The 21,474-nt window shown below is 50.5% G+C and overlaps 1 protein-coding gene across 1 annotated transcript in view; it reads left to right on the plus strand.

Moving 5' to 3' along the window:
* RIOK3 (RIO kinase 3) overlaps positions 1-21,474 on the plus strand; it is a 112,223-nt gene that overhangs the window by 56,277 nt on the left and 34,472 nt on the right. Inside the window, exon 13 of the mRNA XM_069620901.1 lies at positions 8,991-9,098. Coding sequence (XP_069477002.1) covers positions 8,991-9,098 — 108 coding nt within the window. The remainder of the gene's footprint in view (positions 1-8,990; positions 9,099-21,474) is intronic.

The following is a 21,474-nucleotide window of genomic DNA, read 5'->3' on the forward strand; positions in this document are numbered from 1 at the left end:
CCCATTATCTTAAGGCACAAAGTTGACGTTGCCTTTATACAGGAGACCCACCTGCTTCCCTCGATTGAAAGCTGGTGGGTCCATACGTGAGGGTGCCATAGGTACTACTTTTCGTCTTATGCCAGAGGGGTGGCCATTTTGATTAACAGGAACGTGAAGTTTAGGCCGGTGTTGATGACACGGGAAGATGAAGGCAGAGCACTATTAGTGCACGGGATACTAGAAGATACCCAAGTTGTCCTGGTGAACACATACGGCCCAAACACTGATGGCACTAACACTTTCGACTGGGTAATGACGTCCCTAGCAGTGGCAGACACTGCCACGATTATATGGGGTGGCAACCTGAACACTACACTGGACCCCCAATGGGATAAATCGCACACATCCACCAGCCCAACTACTAAAACGAGCCTTCAAGTTCACGAAATCTGCAAAACTTACAACATAGTTGACATATGGCGGTTAAGCCACAAAGAATCGAGGGAATTCACCTTCTACTCATGGGTTCACAGGACTGGCTCGTGCTTGGACTATCTTCTGTTGTCTCGGGTGGGGGGCTTTCAATGGGGAGAAGGCCTGATCATCCCGAGAACCCGTTCCAACCACTCCCCTGTGACCCTGGAGTGTTTCCCAGCTAACAACCCGAAGGGAAGTCCTGCTTGGGGGTTCAAACCTGGTGTACTCCAAGACCCAGTATTCGCCCAAGAGATCCGAGACGAGATTGAGTCCTTCCTTTCTATCAACCAAGGGTCTGTCGCATCGCACTGGACCCTGTGGGAATCCCTAAAATGCTTCTTCAGAGGAATTTGCATGGCCAAAGAGAATGGGATACTAAAAACCATTAGAGAACTGTCTTGGAACGAATCTTGGCTAAAGGAACTCGAACAAAACTATACCACCTCGAAAGACCCTAGCACACTGGCTCTCATTAAAGAGGAGCTGGACGAGGTCAGGAGCAACGCCCGCCGCGAGTTCAGATTCCTGACGCGAAGCCACCAAGTACGCCAGTATGGTGAGGGCCGGAAGCCTGGGGCCCCTCTGGCGAGACTGCTGGTGACGGACGGGCAGCCTCCACAGGTCAAATATGTCTGCAAAGCACAGGGGAAAGTGGTCCACACAGAAGGGGAGATGGTGGCGGCTTTCTGTGCTTTCTACCTTGACCTATATAACTCCATGACCCAGACGCCCTCCACGCATACCTGAATGATATTGAACTGTACTGGGTGGAGGGAGACGTGATAGATTCCCTAAATAGACCGATCACACCTGAAGAACTACCGGGAACTAAATTGCCAGGCCCAGACCGACGGGGGAATTTTATAAAACACTCGGCCTGACACTCGCACCTATCCTAGCATTAGTATACAAAGAGGCCCTAGCAAACGGGTCCCTGCCTCCACACTACGTGAAGCCAATCGCATCCTGCTTCACAAACCGGGGAATCCCCCTGAGGAGTGTACCTCATACAGGCCAATATCGTTAACAAATGTGGACAAGATCCTTGCCAAAACCCTAACGAACCTGCTGCTCCCGTTAATGCCAGGGCTGGTGCCGGCCGACCAAGCAGGCTTCGTGCCAGGACGCAACACATTTGGCATATGCCGCCTCTTCAGCATTACTAAAGCACTAGACCCCTCAACACAGGCGGCGGCAATCCTGCTTGACACGGAGAAAGCATTTGACTCTGTCGAATGGCCATATCTCTTCACAGTGCTAAAGAAACTAGGCTTGGGGCAGTACTTTCTAAGACTAATCTCGCTTCTCTACAAACACCCCTTAACAAACATCACACCGGAGAGAACAAAAGCAGACCCCGTAGAACTAAAAAGAGGAACTCGACAAGGTTGTCCTCTGTCGACCCTGTTAGCACTAGCAATGGAACCCCTGGCCGCCAACCTTAGAGCCAAATTCATAGATAAGGGTCCACACAAATTAATCCTGTCCCTCTATGCCGGTGGCGTTGCCCTCCTGATAAGCGATCCAGCGTTGAACCCAAATCCTGTGATGAGGGAGGTGCTTGGGTTCGGCGACGTCTCAGCACTAAAGATCAACCATAATAAATCAGTTGTGCTCCCATTGACCCTGGGTACGATAGAAGAGGGACGATTTTGAGCTCAAATGGAAGACCTCGTACCTGGGTGTGATGATGTCTAGAAACCGTGATGACCTATTTCGTGACAACTACGACAAGTTGATGGAAAAACTCGAAGACAAAATAGCAAGGTAGAAACCTCTCCCATTCGCACTATGGGGGCGGGTGTCAATCGTTAAAATGGTCATATTACCCAAACTCCTATTTATTTATTCACATTTGTTAAGCACACGGCAGCCCACGGGCATCGCAGCGCTTGTTACAGTCGTTGAAAATGACTTATTTACATACAAGCGAGTCATTGCTTAGTTACAGAAATGTATATAGCGATGCAGGCTATGCATAGGAGATGTGCTAGAGTAAGAAGAGAGAATACTGGGAGAAGAAGGCAGTGTTACGTTAGTTAAACGGGGCAGTTTTTAGGTTTTTCTGGAAGGCAAAGAGAGCGGTTTCTGCTCTGAGTGCAATGGGTAGTGCATTCCATAGCTTAGGGGTGAGATGGGGGAAGCTCATTCCTCCTGCTCTGGCTCTTTTGATGCGTGGGATCCTCAATTGGTTGTTGTGGCACTGTCTGGTAGGCCTGGTTGAGTGTTTTCTGGTAAGAGTGTCCGATGGGTATAAGGGGGCTGAGTGGTTAATACGTTTGTGTGTGGTGGTAAGAATTTTAAAATGTGATGCACTCTTTGACTGGGAGCCAATGTGCCATTTTTCTAGCTTGCGTGATGTGGTCTCTTAGGAATATTGAAGGCAGCTCTAAGTGCATTGTTCTGGGTAGTTTGGAGCCTATTTAGGTTTTTATTAGAGGTGCCGGCCAATAGCGCTTTACAATAGTCTAGTTTGGCTCCAATTGTGGCTCTGGAAATAGATAGGCAGTTATCTTGGGTTAAGAATGGTTTGATGGCATTGATGAGCTGAGAGCGGCGGCAGAGACAATGGCGCTAACTTGCTTGTCCATGGATAGTGAGGGGTCAATGTGGACTCCTAGTGTTTTGACAGAAGATACAACTGGGATGACACAATTGTCAATGCAGAAATTGAAGTAGAGTGAGTCGAGATTGGTGAGTGTGGGCTTTTGATCCAGGATGAGGATTTCGGTCTTGTCTCCATTGAGACAGACCATTTACGGCCAGGCCAGGCTTGGATGGTGGAGTAGATATGCTTAAGAGTGGCAGTATCATGGAGGTAGGTCCCAGTAAGGGGAAGGAGCACTTGAGTATCATCAGTGTAGTTTGACAAGCTGGATGCACTTGGGATCACTTGTAGAAAGAGCAGTTTGGTAAAAAGATTGTAGAGGGTAGGAGCCGTGCAGTAACCCTGGGGGACCCCACAGTGGATGGTGGTGGGTTCTGTGGTTGCTGTATTAGAGAACACTCATCACTCTTCCTTCGAGGAAGGAGGTGATCCAGGTCGCGGCTTGCTTGGAGAAGTGCGCAGCCTGTGTGAGGCGGTTAGTGAGGGTTCTATGATCAACCAGGTCGAACGCTGCTGAGCGGTCTAGGAGGAGCAGGAGTGCAGGCTTGCCATTGTCTAGGATCTGAGTGATTAGGTTCTTAGATCTAATAAGGCGGTTTTAGTACCGTGTCCTTTGCAGAAGACTGACTGCCTCTTTCCTAGAATATGGTTATTCTCAAGGTATAGCTGGATCTGTAGGTGTGGCTTTGTCTTAAGTTTTAAGGAGAAATTGAACCGTTGTGATGGGACGGTAGTTATTAGGTTGGGCAGGGTCTAACGTTTTTTTTGTTTTAACTTGATTTTTATTGGCATTTCATATATAACAACAATGAAACGGTCAACAAGACAAAACTGCCCCCTATCCCCACCTGCCCCCTCCCCTTTGCTTGATCCAGGAAATGCCCCCCCCCCCCCCCCCTACAAAATGTCACCGATAGGATCCAGGCATCCGAGTAAGGATTGAGATCCATACACCCAAACAAAAAAGAAAACGTTGTGAGGCCAGATCACTCGATCCAATTTATATGTCCGATTCCTCTTGCGGGGCTATAATTCCCAGCAAAGTCATAGATTTCGGGCACCAGGCCCTGCACGCTCCCTTCTTTAAATAAGCAATTAGATCAGACCAGTCTGTCCTAAATCTCATACCATCTCCTTGAATTGAGCAATTAAGCCACTCCATTGCCAGCAGCGACCACATTTTGGTTACCCATTCATGCTCTTGTGGCGGATCCTTAAACTTCCATCGGCGTGCCAACACCAAAGACGACATCATCATGATGACCTAGACCTTTTGACAGGACCTGATGGGAATCTCCCCCAGAACTGACCCCCCCCCCCTCCCTCCCAGGCAAACCATATCCAGCCCTCTATTCCTGCCTCCAACCTTCCCCAGGGTACGCACCACTGCCTGCCTTACTTGACCCCAAAACAGCTCTAATTTTGGACAATCCCACCATATGTGAGCCCATGTTCCAATCCCCCCCGCACGCCCTCCAGCATTCCCGAGACGAAGAAGGGACGATCTAATGTAATCTGACCAGGGTGAGATGCCACTGAACCAAGAGCTTTAACCAGATCGCGAGGATCTGGATCGATCTAGTTAGTTTCGGGATTTGGGACCAGAGTTGTTGCCAGTCCTGATCTTCAATTATAACCCCTGTGTCTTCCTGCCATTTCTTCATATATAACCTAGGAGGGAGAGTTTCACCTAGTTTAATATGCCTATAGATGGACCCCATTAATCCCCTGTCCCCGGAGTGCGAGTCTAAATATTTCTCAAACAGCGTCAGGGGTCGGGAACCAGCCCGACGCATCTCTGGGTGAGAGAGCCAATGCCGCAGCTGCAAATACCGTATCTATGACGTTCGTCCAGGCCAAAGAGCCCCTTACACCTTTAAAGTCCTTAACTGACCCCTCATGGTACATATCTCGTAGCATTCGGCAACCCCCTTTGAACCATGCGTCAAAACTCTTGTTCTTACACCCCGGGGTGAATTGCGGGTTCTCAAATATAGGAGTGTACGGGGAAGGGAACGTGGTAAAATGGGAGCTTATCACTACAGAGTCCCATGCTTTGCCCACTACAGTGGTGATTTCACTAGCAAACATTTCAGGGGTTCTATCCGCCCCTTGGTTTCCAAAGCATTCCCTCCAGGAGTCCTGCCACTACTGCTCTATCCATCTGCCTCCACAGCTTGTTCCGATCATCTCTCTGCCAGTTTGATGATTCTAATCTGGGCTGCTAGAAAGTACGCCTTAAAGTCCGGGACAACCAGCCCCCCTCTTGAGCAGAGAGCCCTCATAAGAGATGTGCCATCCTTGGTTTTTAACGTCGTTTTTTTTAAGAGCGGGCGCACCCAAGCTTCTTTAAGGCTGTCAGGGACCCTGCCTGTCTTTAAGGAGGCATTGATAAATGCCGTAAGGAATTGAGAAAGCGGCTCTGCGCAATCCTTAATTATGTTAGGGGGGCATATATCGCCTTTACATTGTGAAGGTTTGAGATGTTTGAGGATGTGTATATATGTTAGTCAACATCCCACTGCTCCTGACACGGGCCTTCTTCCAGCGTTTGCGCAGCCGCCTCCTTTTAATCTGATCTGGGCAGGCAAACCAGCGAGGTGGCCCATGTGATCCTCGTCCAGCCAATTGCAAAAGGCGGTCTTGCGCTCCCTGACCTTGAACGTTATTACTGGGCAGCCCAGGCACAATTCCTGATATACCACTCAGTGCATTCCTCAAGATTGAATGGGGCCTAATGACTCCCAATCTCCTACAAGCAGCCATCATAGGGGAAATATATCTCCCAGAACCCTGAACGTAGTGCAAACCACATACAAAATATGGCGTAAGATCGCCCACAAGAAAGTAACATCACCGTCGGATTCTGACCCCTTCACCCGGCCCGATTCATATCTGGCATGCCACTCACGGCCAAGAAAACATATCTCCAATGGGCAGATAAGTTACAGATCGTCACACTGAACGACTGGTTTGTAGATGGACACTTTCTGACTACCCAGCAGGCACGGAACAGGGTGCAGATTCCCCGCTAGACATCATATACCTTAGGCTTAGACACACTCTCAGGTCTCTGTTCCCCTCATTCCCGGCCCAACCACCTACATGGCAGCTCTTACACAGGGTCATCCAAGCACAAGGCGAGGGCAAGCTGGTATTCAGGATTTACAAAGATCTGCTGGCCACCCCCAGACCCTAAAGCTGAGATGGGGAAACCACCCTAGACTGGACATTTGTACTACAGCAGAGGCAAAAGGTGTCCCTAAACCCACAATACAAATGTATCCACTTCAATTTTCTCCACCAAGTATACCACACACCCACCAGACTCCACAGATACTGCCTGTCCATCACTGCCGCGTGTGAGAGATGCAGCACAACCCCAGCAAACTTTCTGCATGTGGCCTGGGAATGCCTGGTGGTCAACAAGTTCTGGGGGGAGGTGTTGGCCAAAAACTTGGTAATAGTAGGAGAACAAATCGAGCAATGCCCGGTGGTAGCAATGCTAGGATGCACCAGTTATCCTTCAACCTGCAATGAGGAAACTAACCGGTCTACTGCTGGTACTACCACACCGGCGCATAGCCATGTTCTGGGGAAAAGGGCAACCTCCCCACCCCCCATCAATATGAAGATTTAATAAGTCTTGAGTCAAGCAAAAGGGCTGGGGGTCTCTCATGTTAAAGGGAATTAACACAGACCGTGATAATTCTCCCTAACACCAGCTTATTGCCATACAGCACACATACACTTGGGTGGTCAAGACATCAGTGTTCATGACAATCTACCAGAGGATACAGTGCTGGATGGCCCACTGGAAGGGAGTGTTTGAAGACTCCCAAGGAGATGTCTTTCTCATCCCCTGGTTACTACTTTCCCGCTCATCTGGAAGGTGATGCACAACTCTTGTTGCTGCAGGATTCTTTTGATCACCCCATTCTGGCCCAACAGATTAACTTGACGGCCTAGTACCTGCAGCATTTATTTTTGGTGTTATTGGTGCATCTCAGGAAAACATGCACCCAATAAAGCGTGACCGGAAATCTTCTATGAGAGCCCTGTATTCCAGCAAATGGGCTAGAGTCTTTCACAGTTTCCTATTAAGTAAAATAGACCACCTACAGGCCACTCTTGATCAATTTTGAATTTTGTTAAATTCGGGATCTAATTCCATTCCAGCCATACGTTATGAGACCCCTTGCCTAGCTATGGGGACCAAGGGATGACTTGAAGCCGGGTGCCTCTCTAAGCTACTGGCTGTTTGGCCTGGGGGCAGTATGGGGAGCCCACCTCCTCTTCCCTTAAACCCCCCCCCCCCCATTATCCCTTACACCCCCCTCCCCGCTCCCATTACCCTTCCTTGAACCCTGTTGCATTGTGGGAGACCGTCAACTCCTTTATATGCAACCCCTCCTAGCTGAGAGACTGAAGCTCTTTGAGGCAAACCCAAAGTCATAGGGTGTTAAACTGTCCTTTAACCGGAGGCCATGTCATTCACACGTCATTAGTAACATTTGTCCTGTTAACATAACAAGAATCGGTGTGGTGCTCTGGAGACTCCAATGTGTGAGACAAACTAGTCAATCTATTTCCTCGACAGAGCGTTCACTTGCCAAAATGGTCTCCCAAATGTACTTCTGACATTCTCGTAATCTCCAGAGAGTTTAAATGGCTTATCAAGGATTTTACCAGCATAAAGTTTTCACTGAGAAACCGTTGTACTGGACCCTGCACATGTAGCACTAAAGTGACACCAAGGTGAGAGTGACATCCAAGATGGTGGACAGGCCAGATGAAGACTTACTTAGGCCAACGTATCCCAACATGTGCCCAGGTGTACCTAGCAGCACTTGATCACAGCCCTGCACCAATTACAGGACATGGGTGCAGCCACGTACCAAAAGCCCAACATAAGGGAAGGAGGAAACACTGAAACCAATAGTCAGTATTGTGTTTTGTTGGGGGTTGTGGCAGTTGTTTGGAGAGCATTGAAGGGCAATATGAGGGGTGTCAAAAAAGTGTTGGAGGCAAGAGTGGGAGAAGGGACAGCAGAAGGAGGTGGTAACATTTGAAGGAGAAACGGCAGTGGAGGAAGGGGTCACTGGTGACACAGGGAGGATTGAGGTCCATGAGTGCAATCCTCTAGTGAGACCGTACAGGAAGATTAAGTGGACCAGGTCAATCCTAGGCAGTACCAGAAGGTGGGAGGTGGAATGAGACGCAAGCAAAGAGGTGGGGAAATAACCGTTGGAATGACAGGAGGGTATTGGCCCTGGGGTCATAGCTGACCAGACCTGGCTCATCTACCCCTGGGGTGTTGGTTTGTATTTTTGGAGTCGGTCACGTGACACTCCCACTGGAGCTTGTGCCAACCATTTTGCCTGAACTGAGGCTTGGGTCGCCCACCTCTACAAGTTTGGCACAGAACTAGGAATGCTCCTCTCTACACCCAACTACTTCCAGAACCAGAATTGATTACCTGTAACTTGCACCATTATCTCACTTAACTTTTAACTGTAGTTTTACTTTCATGCATCTTTTATGTACAGGCATTTCTTTATTCAGAGCCAAATGGCTACCCTGTAATCTTGCCTACCTTGCTCTCTCCATAAGGTTTGTCCTTGGTTGCTAACGGGGGAGTTGGAGGAGAGGGGAGTTAGTAATAGCAGCAGGACTTCATCCCCTAATCTTGTTCTCCTCTGTCTTAAAATATTTAGAGACCTGTGTGGGAGGGAAGGTCTCTGCAGGGCTACTTGGAAAATGTCTAGATTATAAAGCGTACGTTTGTAAGCCTACACTCTTGAGTTAATGCCTCCAGTTACAGAGGCCACCTATTGGCCCTGGTAGTGCTTTTAATTTTTCTCCACATATTTTGTTGGCAAAGTGGCATGTGTAAATAGTAAAACTTACTTTTATTTAACAGTTTTTTCAGAAAGGTGGTGTCCCAGAAGTCTTGAATGACCGAGAACTCTTCAACGCGGTTTCTGGTTTAAATATTGCAGCCGATAATGAAGTAGATTTCCTGGTTGAGGTAAGTGTTTCTCCTTTTGGTGCCCAAGTCTAATCCAATTATTCTTACATTTTATCTTCATTTTCTAGGGGTGACATGACCGCACTCGCGGCACAAATATGGTTTCAACGCTTTTATCATTGGATGGATGGAGTGTAGGATGAACTACTAGTACATGGGTTTATCTATAACTGAACAGGGTGTTGCTGTCTTGAACCTTTTTTTATGCAAAAAGCGAAATATGGGATTAACAAATAGTGTGCTGTATTCAGGGATATACCACCCAGCTTGCAATTTGTAATCTTTCTAGGGATATAGTGCCCAGCTCATTCGAGCAGCAGTATCAGCTTTGAGGCTCCTCTAAGCCTAGCCCTTCAGGCTGTCAGTACTGGGAAACCTCGTTTCCCTTCGCCTTGTTACTTTGTTGGCATTTTTGCTAACTTGTTAGCACTTTAGTAACTGTTTATCATTGTACAATGCATTTGAGATTGGGTATGCTTATTGTTTTGCCCTAGACTAACACTCAGAGGATTTTTGGTTACTCTAGGTATGCCTAAGGGACAAGCTGGTGGCAGCAGTTACTTTTTGTTATTTCTTTGGTGTATTTCGTTTAGCCATACAGTGTTTGGTTACCAACTGTGGCTAGTGTCCAAACATGGCTGCGCTACGTGGTTTTTCATTTGTTCCTTGGTCTTCTTCCTGGCATGTGAGGCCCGGAAAATCCTTATATGAACTTCTAGTGCCCGGGAAAGCTGAAGGTTTTGGCGGGCTACTGTAGGGCCATGGGTGTTTGCTGCCAGGAAGTGGGTTAGGACTATCTTGTCCCCATCCACAAACTGGTTTTGGTGTGTCTCAGTGGTATTCATGAGTTGTGCCACCAGTGGTCCTGATTTTTGGGCCAGGGGGGTGTCTGTTCTGTTATTGGCTGGTGGGAGTTTCAGCTCTTACCTGGCTTTTTGGATAAGAAGACGACCCCAGCACCCATTCCAAAGTTCCTGAAAGAAACCAAGAGTCCTGTCCAGCTGCAAGACCCGCAAGGAGACCAGAAAACAGTGGAAGCAAGCCTGGCGACCAACTTCTGCTGCTGTCTTGTGGAAGATGTCCAGAAGTCCTGCAAAGGAGATGAAATCCTCTAGGTGGAGGGAACATCCATTCTCGACTACAGTTCGTAATTACAAAGAAGAGCCTTCGGATGTGCCCCTGGACTGCCCAGTGACTGACCAGCACAGAGTTTGGGCTACCGTGCTGTAGACGTTGCCGTTCCGAGTTGAGGCCTGGAACTTCAGGGATCCTCAGCGTGTGTGATAAGAATCACCTCTGCAAAATGTTGTGGTCCTAGCATCAAAGGGACCCGAGATAGGAGGCGAAGTCTGACTGAAACCTGCGTCCAGTCCTGTCCTGATAGGGGCCCTGCACCGAGTTCTTTTCAACTGGAAGACCTTGCACCAGCATTATTAGCCGATGGGAGGATTGATCAAGGGCTGAAGGTGATGGCGGGAAAAGCGACCCATACATCGTAGGGATGGACTTCTGAAGCTAGTACCGTAACTTTGTGGACCTGTAGTGCTTATACTAATACTCCTTCTTTTACAGGGGTCTTTATATGTATTTTGCCCTACTCCTGTGATTGTATGTCTATTTAGTGTTGCGTGATAATACCTGTTGGCAGTCATTTTTCTCAGTGTTTATATGGCCATAAATAAATATTGTTTGTCCAGTGTATTCCCCAACTTTGCACTGTGTGTGTACTCATTGGGGACCCCTTACAAGCTCACCTCCTCTTGAGACTTAGACTAGACCACTAGTCCACCTACCTTAAACTGGTTTGGCTACAGCTCCCCGACTTGTTCCTGTCACCATACTAGGTTGGCCTTCTATACATCTATCCCCATGCCAGAGTACAGAAGGTCAGTCCTAACACTGGGCCTACTGTTTTCTGGGAGGGGTTTGGGGGTGGGGGGGTTGTATTGTTCACTGGCTCTTGTGTGGTTTTGGGGCCGTGGACCATGTACAGCTGGCCCGTTGGTTGTAAATAAGGGAGATGTACCTCCCTAAAGTCCAGGACCCTAGGGGATTTGTCATTGTGTTCAGAGGATGACTCTGAATCTCACGCTGTTCCACCTTAAGGTAGCACAGCTTTTTATGGCTGATCTCTTGTTCCCATTAATGTTAATTGAACTACACATGTCTTGTGTTTTACGGCAAACAATTGCTGTCTATGCGTGTGTGTGTGTATATAATGTATATTTGCATTAATAGTGTGACATGGCTTTCAAATTTCCACCCAAATTGTGGCATTTGAACATGTCTCTAGTTTGTATTCTTTCAGAGTAGGAACAGAATTTCAGCCCTTTTTTACAGTGCTCTCTAGTTTGCGATCTGTTCCAAGATTGAGGAACAATTCCCCTTGAAGCTTTTTTTGTTTGTCAAAAACAGTTGTGTGTAAAAGAATAGCAGCTCTGTCCCATCTACATGCAAGATTGAAAGCCTACTGAAAGATTACCATTGTGTGCCACACACCATAGAGTATGCTTTTGGCAGCCCATATTCTATTCTATATATATTTTTTTTTTTGCATTGCAAATTATTACCTCCCTTTCATCACGTCTATGGGATTATTTAAATTGGATTTTCCAACATAATCTGCCAACTTCCTTTGTGGCATGTGGTACACAACCAGCTTCAACTGAGGCATTGGTTGTGCAGACACCTGTGAAGTTGAAGCTTCTGGATCAGGGAGTCCCAGCTCATGTCTCGTCCCCTTTCCTCCGTACTGCATGGGTGTCCCTTGCTAGGGACTGGAGACAGGACATTTTTCACCAGAGAAAACCACCTTCCTCTTTAAATTTAGAGACGCGCCCCTGGCAGCATGCGCTCCTCTACTCCACCCACCGGCGCTACACCCCAGCCCCCCTTTCCGCATCGACGGGAATGGGCCGATTTCACCAGCGCTCCTGGGTTTGGCTTTGGCCATCTAATACCAGGCGCTCTTCCTCGGATACTTTCTTCCGTCTTTGTCTTTTATCAATCAGTTACTCAGTCCTCTGGCACCACGCTCCTCCCTGGCGCATGTCCACTTCAGCGGGCTTCAGCAGGTGTCCAGCCTACGAAGGGCTCTCCCTACGTCCAATTTCCCTTTGCCTTGGCTACTTTGGCCTGACCACGGCTGGGAGCGTTGTTCAACGTGCGACACGCTTACAACGCATGCTCTGAAGAACAGGCTAGCTCGTTGGAGGGAGATCTTTGAGAAGTCTCCTCCAGAGGACTTGAAGGACTTTGTTAGACGTAAGTCAAGGCCCAAGGTAGAGCTGCTTTTTTCCATCGCACCCCGCAAGGGCAACTCCTTCCCAAGGAAACGCCCGAGTGGGAGGAACCTTTCAGGTTCTCGCACCGGTACCGAGGCTAGTTCAGCTACCGGCCGCCAGGCCGAGGGGTCATTCGATCCTTCCAGAGACAGTGCTGAGGGACCGCAAGTTTCTTTTACCGGGTGTACACCCGAGGGGCTACGCCCTAGTACCGGCCAGATGTCCGAGGGGGCACCTGCACGCAGCACTACTGGCAATACTGCAGAGGGCAACACTCCTACCAGGCCCTGTCCTGGAGGAGGCCGGGACCAGCGAGCCAAGCACCACGACTTTGGCACGCAGTTTGACAAGATGGCCGCCGTGCCAGACAATATGACCGCTCGTCCGATTCCACCCATGGAAACTGTGCAGGTGGAAGAACGAGTTACAAGGTGGAACTGGTTAGGTACATGGCCTACGGTCTATCTATCTGCATCTCAGGGAAGGTTTACCTCGCAGCCAGCTAGACACTGGCCCCAGCAGCCACCCGCTACCTGGTTAACATCACCTATAACCCCCCCACCCCCACCCCGGCCTGTGAGGACAGGTTCTTAGAAAATGCCCTCACTTATGAGATCTCTTCAGATGGGTGAAGGGGGCACCCTCCGGGATGTGATTAGGGGCCTGCTCCCTCCGGCCCCTGCGCCTAGTAATTTCTCCTATGGCTCCAGCGCCGCAGGACCTGGTGCAGCCCCTACTGCCCTTGCCGGCTCCTTAGATTTCCAGCCGCCCTGCCTCCCACAGTTCCGGCGGTTCCACACTAGCCTCCGGCTCTGGTCTTCACACTGCCACCCTCGGCGCCCAGCACTCCTCCACCCGCACCAGACCAGCCGGGTGCCCTGGTGGACACGGATGAGGAAGAACACCCGGACGCACCATCATCAGCTAAGGCCTTCGGCTCGCAGGTCTGGCAAAGTACTTGGGCCTTCCTCAACCCAAGCTCTAAAAACCGGAGGCAGGGGTCCTTGCTGAGGTCCTCACTCAACGCCCCGTGGCTAGAACAGGGACCCCAATGCAGAAGGACGTTGTTGCCCTGGCCAAAAAGGGGTGGCTCAAACCCCACATCGCCCAGCCTGTCAATCGGCGCCTTGACGCCAAATATAGGCAAATGGAGGGGGATCCACTTTGCTGTCTGCACACCCTCAACTGCACTCTTTGGTGATTGCTGCAGCGTCACTCTATTCAAACCCTCAGTCGTTGTCAGCCCTGCTAGGCAAGGAGGAGAAGATCTTGGAGGCATATGGGAAGAAGCTTTATTCCAACGCTTCACTGCATCTTCGTCAATCCAACGCGGATGCCATGCTGGCAGCCGTTAACCAGAGGCTTTGGCGGGAAATCGCTGACTTCCTTCCAGAACTTCCGGTGCGGAGCGAGGCACGTTTCAAGGCGGGGCTGACAGAGGCTCAATTGGTGGTGCAGGACATCGAGTCCACCGTGGCCCACATCGACGACTCTGGCCAGGCTATTTGTATCTCACAGACATGAGGACTGCCTGGCTTAGCCTAAATTCAACTCGGACGTCCAGGAATGGATATTGGACCTTCCATTCGAGGATAGTGACCTCTTTCACACCACCATCGATGAGGTGCTGGATAAAAGAAAAACAGTTTGCAAACTGCAAAGTCTTTATCCTTACCAAGGCCACGGCCAAGGCGTACACCCAGTCGCATCAACGGTCCAACACTGGGCAGGCGTTCGGCGGGTTCTGGGGCTTCCAAGAACAGAGGTCCAGACAGCATGACTGTTCTCAGAGACAGCACTGGCGCAAACAACAAAATGGTGGGGTTTAAGGGCTTTTTCAGTCCCCCCCCCCCCTCTGCAACAGCCTCAGAGGGAAAGAAGGCATGAGGCGCCCCTTCGGGTCCACGTGTCTCCAGTGGGGGGGGGGTGCAGGCTTTCCCTTCACGCATAGTTTTGGTGTCAGAAGTTCACGGACCCATGAATCCTCTCTAGTATCCACAGGGTACTGCCTACCTATTTCTCCATCCTCTCCCACAGATTGGGACAGAAATTCCGTTGGCAGAAATTTGGTTGCTCGTCGATAGCCAGGCAGTGGAAGAAGTCCCAGCCTTCCAGCGAGGCTTGGGCTTCTACTCCAGGATTTTCTCCATAGAAAAGAACCAGGCTGGCCTGAGAGTTGTGTTGGACCTTTCCAACCTCATCCTCTCCCTTCCTCTTCAAAAATTCAAGATGGTTACGCCAGCACTCATTGTGGAGACACTGTGCAGGGGAGACTGGATGTGCTCCCTGGATCTGAAGGACCCTCATCTACATGTCGCCATTTGGCAGCCTCATCGCTCCTTCCTGCGGTTCAGGATCATGGACTGCCATTTCCAATACAAGGTGCTACCCTTCAGCATCAGCTCAGCCGCCAGAGTATTTACCAGACTGATGAATGGAGTGGCAGCCCTCCTCCGGGCCCAGGGCCACCACGTCTACCCGAACCTGGACGACTGGCTCGTCAGGGCGAGATCTCTGCAGGAGGTTCAGCACACTTCCTCCGCCCTTATGATCACACTCCACAAGCTGGGATTTTCGATAAACCTCAACGTCTCAGCTGAAGCTTGCACAGAAGCGGACCTTTCTGGGTCTGATATGGGACACAAGCTCCGAGAGAGTTTTCCCCATCGGAGGACAAGATCATGGCTATCAAGAGGGCACATACTCACTTACTCACCCAAGAAGTGATTTCGGCCTGGTGGTACCAAAATTTATTAGGTACATGGCAGCGGTCCTACTGGCCGTACCTCACACGAGACTGAAGATGAGATTACAGCTGCACTTAGCAGCCTCATAGAATCAGCGTGGGGCTCCCAAGCGGAGCTTGTCAGCATTATTCCTTCTTTCAAACCAGACCTCACATGGTGGTCCAAGGACTGCGACCTGCGGATGGGCAAGAACGTCCGCCAGCCAGCCCTGCAGGTCACCATCACCACTGATTCCTCTCTGGAAGGCTGGGGGGGCCCACTCTGGACAACCCGTGTCCATGGAGTCTGGAACCTTCAGGAGAAGCAGTCTCATATCAACTGGCTGGAGCTGAAGGCCATCTGGCTAGCTCTCGAAGCTTTCATTCTGCTCATTGGGAGAAAGGTTGTCCTCATCCCGAAAACTCCACCAGCATGTACTATGTCAACAAGCAGGGCGGTACCAGGTCCTTTCAGCTGTGCAGCGTATCAATCAGCATGTGGGAATGGGCCCTGGGGAAAAAACATTTACCCAATGGCCATCCACCTCACGGGGGAGTCCAACCTGGAAGCGGCCAGGCTCAGCAGACTGGGAGTGGACAATTGTGAATGGCAATTGAACGATCAAGTCCTGCCCAGGATCTTCAGCAGATGGGGGGGGGGGGGGGTGTGGATGGGGGGTTACCGCAGGTGGATCAATTTGCCTCCTGAGCCAACCAGAAGTGCCAGTAGTTTGTATGCCTTCCCTCCTACACCTCTGGTCCACCGGGTGATCTGAAGATAAAAGAATCTCGTCACCTTCGCATCATTCTGGTAGCTCCTTGGTGGCTGGCGAGACCGTGGTTCTCGGAGCTTCTCAGCCTCTCGGCCAGGCCACCTATTCACATGCAGGTGGGCCCAGCTAATCTTCGTTGCGCAGCAGGGGGGCAGTGTCTCCCGCCCCCTACAAAAATTAGCCCTAGCAGCATGGTTCCTGAGCAGGTCACACAAGCATCTGTGGCTGTCACAGGCTAACCTAGACATCATTCAGGGCGCTAGGAGCAAGGCTACCAGGAGCCAGTACAAGAGTAAATGGTGTAGGTTCTGGCACTGAGCAGACTCTGAGATCCCTTACATGCACATTGGACAATGTGCTCTTCTTCTCTGCACACCTTGCTGACTCGGGGGTGCAAGTGGACACATGCCACATCTTTTTGGCAGCCAAAGGGGCGTACAGGAATTCGGAGGAGGAGGTCTTCTCCTCTGCCAACCCGGTGGTTAAACGACATCTGGCAGTCCTCACCCGGCTCTACCTGCCCATCAAGAAACCACACCCTTTGTGGGATGTCAGTATAGTGTTGGGCGCCCTGGCGCACAAGCCTTTTGAACCAGTGGCGTCCGCGGACATCAGACTGGTCACTATTAAAACTGCTTTGTTGGTGCTCAGCTCTTAAATTCAGGAACTAGTGGCTTCAGAACCCTATTTAACCTTTCACAAGGATACGGTGGTCCTGAGAGCGCACCCTGCGTTCCTACCTAAAGTAGTCTCTGCCTTCCATCTAAATGAGGAGATGATGTTACCTTTATTTTGTGTGTTTTTGCTGTTCCTAAGGACGATGCTCAAAGGGTCTTGCACTGTTTGGATGTCAGACGCACTCTGAAATTTTATCTGGACAGGACCAAGAGCTTTTGCTAGTCAGACTTGCTTTTTGTCACCTTCGAGGCGGTGGGGGGGCGGGTGAAGGCCTGGGTATCGGGCATCCCAGCCTATGAGGGGCACCACAAACCACTTCCACCTAACATGCATGCCCACGCTGTCCGAGCCAAAGCCACGGCTGTCGCTTTCCAGAGAAAGGTTCCGTGGCAGGTCGGCTACCTAGGCCATCCCTTCGGCTTTCTGCAAGCACTACTGTTTGGACGCCGGATCGAAGTCAGATGCGGCTTTCAGGCAGGTGGTTCTAAGGAACTTGTTTTCTTAGAGGGTCACCTCTCCACCCTGGGGCTACATTCAGTTGTAATCGCCCATGCTGTATGGAGGAAAGGGGACGGGACGTAAGGGTAATCAATAGTTCTCCAGCATTGGATCTTTCATGGATTCACATGCTTAGAATACTCCCCGTCGTCAGACTGGGACCCCTCGGTACACATATATAGCCTTTTCCTATAGGAAAACTTCCGACACTTTTGTGTCCTATCTACGTCCTTTTAGGACCCGCCTACGCATGCTCCGTAGGCCGTCCCAGTATAAGAGGCCCGCCCCCGCGGCTCCCCTTTAGATTTCAACCGTCTCCAAAGTAGTGGGATCTCCTTGCGTTGTCTTACTATTTTGTACAAGGTTGTATACCTGGAGTTGGAGTTAGAGAAAATGTCGTCCATGTCAGGAAAAGCACTGTTCCGTCCATGCGCGACGTGCGGCTTGAAAAAAGTTTACGAGGGGGACGGACATATGGATTGTATATATTGCCTCCACCCTCATCATTCGGCTGATAACTGCGACATATGCAAAGGGTTTTCTCAAAAAACCCTCAAAGACCGGAGTCGACGGCTGGTGGCATGGCTGAATGATGGAGCGGGGGCATACCCCCCTTTGGAGGTAGGCTCCACACAATCGGCGAAAACATCACGCCGCGCTACCTCGTCGGAACCACCGGCGAAGAAATCTCGACCGACGGAAAAAGAGTCATCTGGGAGTCACTCAACTAGAGACTCCTCGTCAAAAAAATCATCTTCATCAAAAAAGCATGAAAAGGAAAGGCAAAAATCCTCCTCGGGCGATCATCATAGATCGACCACGAGTCGAGTAAAAGCAGGCCAAGTGGGGAAAAGGCTGGACCGCCTAAACCACCTGCTAAGTCACCATCGTCGACGGCGGTCCAGTCATCGGCCTCCACCCTGCCACTAACGCCGGTGGCATCCACCGTCCCACCGACGACGACGATGGCCTCGTCGACGGGGGTTCTACAGGAGGCCTGAGGTTTTTGATCCGATCCCCCTGGATACTTTACTGCAAGAACAGGCTGTGTCTCTGTCCTCGGAGGTCGAGAGCGAGAGAATAGCTGGCCCAGCAGACCTAGGACTACGAGTGGCGGGCAAGTCGTCGACGAGGGGATCTGGTATACCGGGATCTGCCCCTCTTCTCAATCCTCAATCTGTTTTGTCGTTGGAAATTCTGTCCACGCTTCAGTCCCTGCTACAGTCATTGGACCAGAGACTACCTCAGGCAAACCTGCCACAATCACCCGTCGACGAGCCGGGCCCGGCCCGCCCCGTCCACCGACGCACCTACTCACGCCAATCTCAGCACTGGCACAAGAGGAAGGTGAGCTGCCAGATTCGGATTCTGACAGGGGAGCCGTGTCGGATATCTCATCCCCCTCCAGGGATCCAACCTGGGAGTCGGAGGTGGAGTTGGAAACCCCTAGAAGCCCAGCTCACCCGTCCCCTCCGGACGACATTGCATCATTCCATTCTATGATGGAGAAGGCGTGTAAAGAATTTGGTTTGTCCCAGGAAGAACAGAAAAAGGACTGTTTTTTTGTTCGACCACATGGGTAAGAGAAGGAGGTCTGTGTTCTCAATACCAATACTTGACCACGTGTGGAAGGAGGGGTTGCAGACAATGCGTTACCCTTTTTCAGAGCCGGCAGTGAAAGGACGCCTAGAGAAAAAGTTTAAGGCTCCAGAGTCTACCCCCAAGTGTTTATCCTCCCAACCAAAACCAGACTCTGGGGTGTCGGCGGCGAGGAAGGCGAAGGCCCAGCACAAGTGCACGACTCCGCCTGAAAACGAAGCGAGACGCCAGGATGCCTTTGGCAAAAAAGTGCTTTCCATGGGAGCAACCACAGTAAAGGCCGCAAACTCTCTGGCGATCGTAGCCAGATACGACAGAGAGATGTGGCACAGGCTAGCTCCGTTGCTTGATCATCTTCCGGAAGAACATAGGAAGGCAGCGATGTTACTTGTCCGAGAGGGTGAGGAAGCCTCAAATCACGCAATAAACATCGCGGTGGACCTCGCAGAGTCAGGCTTCAAGCAAGTCAATAATGGGGTCGTATTACGACGACAGTCATGGCTTAAATGTACCTACTTCAGGCCAGAGGTACAATACAAAGTATTGGATATGCCTTTTGAGGGAGACCTTCAATTTGGTGAGAAGGTGGACGAAGCCCTAAAGGGAATGAAAGAGGACTCGGACACGGCACGTTCATTGGGTGCCCTCCAGAGTGGCCGAAGCTACAAGTCTTTTCGTCCCTTTAGAGGGGCTTCAGGTAATTTCAGATTCTCTGCGTCTGGGGACAGATCCTTTGGCAGGTCGTCTTACAGGCGTGCCTCCCAAACGGCAAACCGACGCCGTAACTTCCAGATGTCCAGGAAAAGACCATTCTATCCGTCGTCGTCGAGAGACGAGCAAAATAAAGACCAGCAGTGACATACAACACACCGTTCTGGGGGGGAAGAGTGTCAGCATATGTCGACGAATGGGAACGAATAACGACTGATCAATGGGTGCTGGACACTATAAGAAACGGACACTCTCTACAATTCAAACACAACCCTCCGCACATTCCACCTGCGTTCACCGCTCATTCCCATCTGAGGATACTGCAATAAGAGGTAACACTCATGTTAGCAAAGGGCGTGATAGAATTAGTTCCAACATCACAGAGAGGTCAAGGAGTCTACTCAAGATACTTCGTCGTAAAAAAGCCAAACGGCAAATGGCGTCCCATTTTAGCCTTACGCGATTTCAACAAATCTTTAAAGAGCCTAAAATTCAAAATGCTCACTCTGCAGGAAGTGATCCGCGCCGTTCAAGAAGGGGATTTTCTAGCGTCCCTGGATTTACAGGACGCGTACTTCCATATTCCAATGTGTCGGAAACACAGGAAATTCCTGAGATTTGTAATAGGGTGGACTCACTACCAGTTCACGGTTCTTCCCTTTGGGCTCAAGACCTCCCCAGAACGTTCACGAAATCCCTGGCTCCAGTGGCGGCTTGGCTAAGGAAGCAAGGCCACCATGTATACCCATACCTCGACGACTGGCTGGTAAGGGGATCCTCCCCAGCGTCGACCAACACAAGTTACAAGCCACCATGAAGCTTCTACAACAGCTGGGATTCGCCATAAACTTTGACAAATCCTCTCTGCGGCCATCGAGAACGCTGGTATTCCTGGGGGCACAGTTCGAGACCCAATTAGGGCTAGTGAAGCCTTCTCTCGACAGAACCTCAAAACTCAATCAGCTGGCGAGCCAACTACGTCAAAACACCAAGCTCTCAGTGAGAAAATACGTTTCGGTCCTAGAGGCCATGCCATCCTGCATCCATCTGGTGGCAAACTGTCGCCTATTCATGAGGCCAGTCCAGGAATTCCTCGCGGACCGATGGACGCAGCCCCAAGGATCGTGGTCAGACAAGATAACCATCGACGACAAGCTGCTTCGGACCCTTCAGTGGTGGGAGTTTCCACAATCTGAACAACGGTGTACCCCTACAGGAACCGGAGTTTCAGCGAACCATAGTCACGGATGCGTCCCTAACCGGATGGGGAGCTCACATGGGTTCTCGCCAAACGCAAGGTCGCTGGTCTCCAACGGAGTCACTCCTACACATAAACGTGCTGGAGCTCAGAGCAGTACGATGGGCCTTGAAGGCATTCCTACCACACATCAAGAGATCGCGAGTACGAGTACTGACCGACAATACAACGGCCATGTTTTATCTGAGGAAACAAGGAGGGGCGTGATCAAGAACTCTTTCCACAGAGGCCCAGAAAACATGGCATTGGACATTAAAGCACGAAATTTCCATCGTTGCTCACCACCTCCCGGGAGTGAGGAACTCGCAAGCAGACTCCCTCAGCAGAAGCATGGCCCAGATACACGAATGGGAAATGGACACAGTTCAACTGATGAAAGTGTTCGAGAAATGGGGTCACCCCCCTCTGGACGCCTTCGCGACCAAAGACAACAAGAAATGCGAGCAATTCGCAAGCAAATGGCCTCAGGAGGGTTCCATGGGGGAGGCATTCTCCTTCCCATGGACGGACATGTTCCTTTATGCTTTTCCCCCGTTCCCTCTCATACGAAGGACAATACAGTGGATACGCAGATACAGTTGCCGGGTAATTCTAGTGGCACCATACTGGCCGCGGCAACCGTGGTTCTCCGACCGGCTTCACCTGTCGCTGGAACATCCTATAGCGTTCCCGAGAGTCCCGAACCTACTAACCCGGGACAAAGGCACGGTGTGGCATCACGACCCGGACAGTCTCAACCTTACAGCCTGGCTCCTGACTTTTCGGAGTTCGGTGCTGTAGACGTTTCGGAGGATTGTCAAAAAATTCTGCAGGCGGCTCGAGCCTCTTCTACAAACAAATCTTACACCTA

This window comes from Ambystoma mexicanum, chromosome 5q, assembly GCF_040938575.1.
Source record: "Ambystoma mexicanum isolate Mex_15411 chromosome 5q, UKY_AmexF1_1, whole genome shotgun sequence".
In the NCBI taxonomy this organism is placed as follows: domain Eukaryota; kingdom Metazoa; phylum Chordata; class Amphibia; order Caudata; family Ambystomatidae; genus Ambystoma; species Ambystoma mexicanum.